The sequence below is a fragment of the Gossypium arboreum genome, chromosome 1 (genome assembly GCF_025698485.1).
Source record: "Gossypium arboreum isolate Shixiya-1 chromosome 1, ASM2569848v2, whole genome shotgun sequence".
NCBI lineage: Eukaryota > Viridiplantae > Streptophyta > Magnoliopsida > Malvales > Malvaceae > Gossypium > Gossypium arboreum.
The window spans coordinates 35,858,598-35,865,622 of record NC_069070.1 but is presented as its reverse complement, the minus strand read 5'-3'; the positions used below and the strand labels follow the sequence as shown (position 1 = coordinate 35,865,622).

Genomic DNA, 7,025 nt, shown 5'->3' with positions numbered 1-7,025 from the left:
TCTATTCTCGCATGCTTCCACTAATTAACTGTAGCCTACGAGGCTTTCCAAGTGTCCTAATTATTGACACATTATGTCCACTAGTGTGCTAGGTGACTTAAACATGTCCCACAAGCTACTACACTCAGATTCGCAACGACTCAAAAACATGGGTGGGGAACTTATTAGTGGGAACATTCGTCTAATAAGGTCCTCACCTAACCATGATCTCGCCATCACTCGGAATGGTACTCTGCAGTATTGGCGAAGTTCTACAAAGTACTCCTCCATGAAGTTACCAACCTTGTTCGGTCTAAATCTTGCAACTTAGGTGGTCTTCTATGGCATAGTCTTCCGAACCAATCCAGTTCGCCAAACCAGGGTGTGACAGCCAGTGTGTCAGGCGGCACTGGTGGGCACTGTAGAGAACGAGTCATTTTCGTACATAAGTTTTGACTTAGGTAATTTTTGTAAATAATTAATTATTTTGGGTCAATTAGGTAAAAAGTCATTTTTTGTCAATAATGACGCTTAAATTATTAGTTTTGTCTTATTTTACCCCCACAACACAATACCAACTTATAGTAGCATGACATGTCGCTTGTTTTATTGAACATCATACACTTTTATGTAAAATTAGACAAAATTGATAGTTTAGATACCACTTTTGATAAAAAAAAATTAAACACCTAAGTGAGAAAATTGGTATAGATTAAGGCCAACTTTGTAGTTAAGTCTTTTGCAAAATATGAGATAAATTTATATAAACAAAAGTACAATATGATAAAATTATCATTAAACATTGTTCAATGTGTGGACCAATTCATTTAAATGAAAATATTAATATTAAATAAATAATTAAGTAATAAAATAGTTCCCTCTAATGTTTAATTACTAAGATTATTTAAATAATTAAAAGTGAAATTATTATAGATGATGAACATGAACACATAATTTGTTTTCTTTAAATTGAATCATGATAGTTAACTAAACACAACATTAAATAATTAATGCATGATATAAACATAACGTAACATAAATAATTATAAAGCAACACAAAATATAAAACAAACACAATATAAATAAAATGATTAAGTGAAAATACACTTTTTGGGGTTTGAACTTGACAATGGTTCTCACATGGAGGGCTAAACTTTTTTTTTTCATCCAAGTTAGTTCCTGAACTTGCAATTGTTCTCACATTAAGGGTTGAATTTCTTTTTACCTAAGTTAGTTCCTGAAGTTGACAATTGTTCCCATAAGGGCTTGAACTTTTTTTTTTTTCCAAGTTAATCTTTGAACTAAACAATTATTTCCACTTTGAGACTCGAACTTTTTTTATCCAGTTTAATCCTTGATATTTCTTTAAAAGTCCTAAAGTCTAGGCTCCAATGTGGGAACTATTACCAAGTTTATAGACCAACTCATTAAGAGAGTAATTGTCAATTTTAACCCGAAAATAAACTATTAATACAAAATATATATATAGCAATTAATTTATAATATTATGTAAAAAAAAAAGTGTATGAACTATTAACACAAATGCCAACTTATTGAAGTAAATACCACATGCCCCCATTTTGCCTAAAACCAAGTAATAAATATAAACCCCTACCCTGGTACTTGCATCATAATATACTGCCATTAAAATTTCATCTTCTTTCAACATGAAACTCTTGGCTTAGGTTAAGAGTGGCCAATTGCCATTTGTTAAAATGACTTTGTAAGCTAATTGAGTTTAGCTTTTTATGAATTAATGGAAGTTGAGGATTAAATTTATTTTTAAAAATTATAAATTAAGATGATTATATAAATTAATTGAATTTAGTTAAACATTTTATAAATATGAGAGTTGAGATGATGAGACACTGATATTTTTAGAATATATTTTACTTTTAACTTAAGGATGGAAATTTATCAATTTTTGAATATTGTGACCTCAATTCATTAATCTCATCTCTTTGACAGATATAATACTGATTAACTATCAATTCAAATAAATGAGCACACCATCTCATTAAACTTTCTCAACTTGTTCTTTAATTCATTGTAGGCCAATCAGCTTAATGTCACTTAGATGATTTCAAAGAATCAAAGTCATCATCTAAATCACAAGTTGTTTATATATTTTTGGAAATGATGTGTTTTAAATTAATACTTGTTTTTAATCCAAAGTTTTATATATATTTATTAGTGATAAAAAAATAGTATATTTCTATCTTGTTTATGCTTTAAAATTTTGTTCTATTTTGGTTTCATTGATTAGGAACTTTAGATTATTTATAATCTATATTTACTATACATTTACGACTTAATCGAACATCAAGTCAATTAGACAATAATTAAAATATTATTATTTTAGAAAATAATTTATATTATTTTGAGAGTGATTTTATCTTTTATATTTTATATAAAAATAAAGAATACATAATGAAATTTTAACATTTCTACATTTCAACTGTTGAAATGCTTATTTATTTTAATAATTTTTAGAAATGTATTGTTACATAATTATGTTTTTTTTTATCTATATTGCATAATCTAAAAGCATACATATTATTAAACAGTAACTTCAAAGAGAAGCTGGTTACTTAAATCCTTAGTGTCTAAGCTTTGTGTGATAGTGCAAAAATGAAATGGATTTGGGTGACTATATGGTTTATTGGGTTTTTACTTTTCCTTAATGCAAATTGCAAAGCCATAAAGACTCAATTATTGTCCTAAAAGAAGTAGGTTACGTCATGTTGAAAAGTGCTTTCACACTTAGTTTCAAGGGTTGGAAAGTGTTATATATGTACTATTGTGTTATCTTTTTATTATACTTTTTCTTTGTTGGTTCATTATCACTTTAAACTTTCCTACATCATTCATTAAAACCACAAATATAATGTTAAATTTAGAGCTATAAAAATTTGATTCGATTAATTTACATATAAATTCGATTAAATTTGATTTAATCATAAAAAGTTAACAATAAAATTTATCGGACTCAAATAAATAATTTACAATAGCTTGCACTTACAACAATTTAATTAGAAGAATTAAACTCAAAAACTTAAAATAATATGAATTTAAAACAATTAAAACTCAAAATAATCCAAATACAAAATAACTCAAAATATTTATTCTCAGGAGGCGTAGACACGTTTTGACAACACAAAAGTCACTTTCTACTCGTGGCTGCTTCCATTTAATATTCCCTCGCAACAAAGTAGAAACCCAATGAGTCTTTACAAGCAAAAATCAGTCTTTTTCCCTTTTAATTTTCTTATCTATTTTTAATACAAATTCAGCAAATGAGTTTGGAGATTGAGTGCAACTCATCCAATCCTCCAATTTAGGCTATCATAAATAAAATTAAATGATTAGCTGGATGACCTATAAATAACTCTATAGTGGTAAAATTAATTACTGAAATTGAATATTTCAGTTATAATATTAAATTTTAAATTTTTTTTCTTATCATTACAATAAAAACTAACTCACCCACTTAAGCTTAATTTACACTTGATACATAAATTTCAACACGATTTTAACAGGATTCTTCAAGTCACTTGCAATTTGGATATAAATAATCAAACTCTTCATATCTCTTCAACTAAAACTCATAAAGAAACAAACAAAAGAAAAACCTCAATATCCAAAATCCAAAGCCAATCTCAAAAAACCCATCAAAAAAGAAAAAAATAACAAATCTCAATTTTCTCAACCCTTTTTCCTTGTGGAAGAGTAGGAAAAAAAAATAAAAACATGCAAGAAGACCCTCAAGCCAAGTCATTGGAACCTATTGAAGATTATCCAAGAAGTGATATGGTGTTTGGGTGGATAAAGCCCAAACAAGATAAAAAGAGCAGCAAGTGTCTTGTTTACATTCTTGTTATTATGGTCATCCAAGGATCCATCCTCTTGGTTTTAGCCAACATTTTTTTACGTGCCCGAACACCTGATTTCGAGATCGGCTCCGTCAAAGTTAGAAACCTCAAGTATGGTAATTCATCGGTTCCATCTTTTAACTTCACACTCGTGACCCAAGTCACCGTTGAGAACACCAATTTCGGAGAGTTCAGGTTTGACAAAAGTACGGGGACTGTATGGTGTGGGTCTGAAGTTGTGGCGCTAATGAAAATACCTAAAGGGATAGCTCAAGCTAGGGCAACTGAGAAGATGAAGGTTTCTATAAATGTGAGTTCACTCTGGTTATCTGATGCAAAGAACTTAAGGAGAAATATGAGTTATGGATTGTTAGAGTTTAAAAGCTATGTTAAATTGAGTGGAAGAGTGAATATATTGAACATTGTGAGGAGAAGAAGGAACCCTGAGATGAATTGTTTTATGAAACTTAATTTAAGAGGGAAGACTATACAGGGTTTAAAATGTGACTGATATGAATCAATGAAGACTGTTAATCTTTGTTTTATTAAATTAAAGATATATAAGCCTATACGATCATTATTTTTGTTAATAGTTAGTAATATAAAATAATTCTTTCATTTCTGATTTTGATGATTATATTTGTATCAATTTATTTTTACAATTCGTCACTATTTTTCTAATAATATTGTTTTCTTTTTAGACTTTTTATCCTTCTTTTTCTGGTTCTCCTTCTTGGAGTTCTTTTGCACTTCTTTCATTTCTTTGTCATTTCTTCTTCCTCTTCTTCACTTTGTTATGCACAGTGGTGGCCGGGCATGAAGCTCCGATCACTGGCGGAACCATCGTTTTTGGGACCAATCTGCTGTTTTCACGGTTTCACCCTCATGCAAACCCATGCACCGTGCACCATTCCTTTATATAAATCCCAGCAGGAGGCAACATAATATCAACACAGTCCGCTTCCTTCTTGTCTTCTGGGTGGCTGCTTGTATTTTTGCAGCTAAAGCTTCCACATTTGATGCAGATACACGTTGATTGATGGATGAAATCCATGTATACAATTGTTGAATCATCCTACCTTGAAACAATCTGCTTATGATGGGTGAAGAGAAAAATAAAATAACGATTGCTTGATTTTATCAGACACTTGAGCACCAAAAAGTTATTCTTTTGATCTTATCTTTAAGCTGCTTGATAACTTCCTAGTTTTAGCATGCAATAACCCAGGGGCGAAGCCGGGGTTGGCCCGGGCCCATAAAATGTAAAATTGTATTTTAATCCTTTTAATTTTTTTTAAAAATTTAAAATTAGTAAAAGTAAAATTATACTTTGGCCTCCCCTAAAATTATAAAAATTCGATTTAATCATTTACAAATTATAAAGATATAAACTATAAAAAATTAAAATTTCATCCGGCTCGCCCTAAAAAAAATTTCTGGCTTCGCTCCTGCAAAACCTTACCTCTTTTATATTTGAATGAGGATTTGATCTTCACTTAAATGAATAAAACATATTTAATGATTAAGTGTTTATCTTTTCAGAAAACACTAGTGAAAAAGAATTAATCACTATTACTTGCAGGAAATAACCTGAATTTGAATAAAAACAAAAAAACAACGCTCGAGCTTACAAGTTAGAATCGTACATGTATTTTGGTCGTGGTGAAATGCTCAAGTGAAGGATTACAGGATCCGATATGGCATTGAAAAATACTCTTGGTGGTTGATTTTTTAATTATGATTTTAAATCTGTTCTTTTCTAAAATAGAGGTGTTTTTGTTAGGTCGAGCTATGATATAATGTTATATATAATTGTTTAAGTGTAATCAAGCCTTAAACTTAACAATTGCTCTCATTGTTGAAATATGTATATATTTTAAATTTATTTAGATACATAAATCTTATTTAGGTAGATAAGTTTTATTCATATTATAGGAATATTTTATTTTATCTTTTAGTAGTTTCTTAGAATAAGAGAATTATTTTCCCTTATGTTTTAGTAGCTTATTAGAATAAGGGAATTATTTTCCCAATTAGGATTAGGACTCTTTTCTTTATTTAAATTCAGTTTTTTAGTTAATAATAACATAACTATTTTATTAAATGCTCTCTTGAAAACTTTCATGGCATCTGAGCTAGGTTATCTCTAGTAGCATCATGGTTAAAACAACATTCATTGGAGATAAGAGATCCAACAATCAAACAGAGGAAGAAAGTTTTACGGTTGAAACAACTAATGAAAATTATGAGGGCCAAAGTTCTCTAGAAGGGTCTCCATTCACTAAGGAACAACTAGAGCATCTACACAAGCTTTTTCAATCACCACAATTTCAGATGAATTCTTATCATCCTTACTAATCCAATAATCCTTCTTCCTTCTTTGCCCAATCAGGTACTGATTTTTCTGTTTTTTTTAGTGCCAAGCCTTGTAAAACAAACATGTGGATCGTTGATTCTGGAGCTAGTGATCACATGACAAGTAGTCATTTTCTTTTTTCAACTTACACACCTTGTGCAGGAAACAAAAAAAAATCAAAATAGCAGATGGGTCGTTCTCGGCAATAGCCAGGAAAGGCACTGTTAAAATTTCGCCTTCCTTGGTTTTACATGATGTTTTACATGTGCCAAATTTAGCTTGTAATCTTATATCGGTCAGTCAATTATCCCATTCCTCGAATTTTCATGTTATATTTGACTTTTCTATGTGTAAATTTTAGGACATAGTCTCGGGGAGGATAATTGGCAATGCTAAAGAATATGGTGGAATTTACTTTCTTGACGACAACCATCTAAGTCAACCAAAAACTACTTTATGTTTATATTCTGCTTCTATTTTTGATAAGGTTATGATTTGGCATTATAGGCTTAGGCATCCTAATTTTTACTATTTAAGATATTTGTTACATGATCTATTTAAAAATAAAAGTCATTCTTCATAGCACTGTGAATTTTGTGAATTGGCTAAACATCATCAGTCATTCTTCCCACCTCAAAAATATAAAGCTTCCAAATCTTTTTCGTTAATTCATAGTGATGTTTGGGGACCTTCAAGAGTCTCAAATTTTTCAAGAAAATGTTGGTTTGTCACATTTATTGATGATCATACTCACATTTTTTGGGTGTTTTTACTAAAAGATAAGTCTGAAGTTAAAAATGTGTTTCAGCCTTTTTATG

At 29.9% G+C, this 7,025-nt stretch overlaps 1 protein-coding gene across 1 annotated transcript; it reads left to right on the top strand.

Annotated features, from left to right (window-relative positions):
* The first annotated feature begins 3,547 nt into the window (after positions 1–3,547).
* On the top strand, positions 3,548–5,013 carry LOC108482163 (late embryogenesis abundant protein At1g64065-like). The gene is made up of 2 exons (XM_017785277.2): positions 3,548–4,161; positions 4,656–5,013. The coding sequence occupies exons 1-2, from the start codon at positions 3,730–3,732 to the stop codon at positions 4,794–4,796; spliced, it is 573 nt and encodes a 190-aa protein (XP_017640766.1). The 5' UTR covers positions 3,548–3,729; the 3' UTR covers positions 4,797–5,013.
* Positions 5,014–7,025: the final 2,012 nt, after the last annotated feature.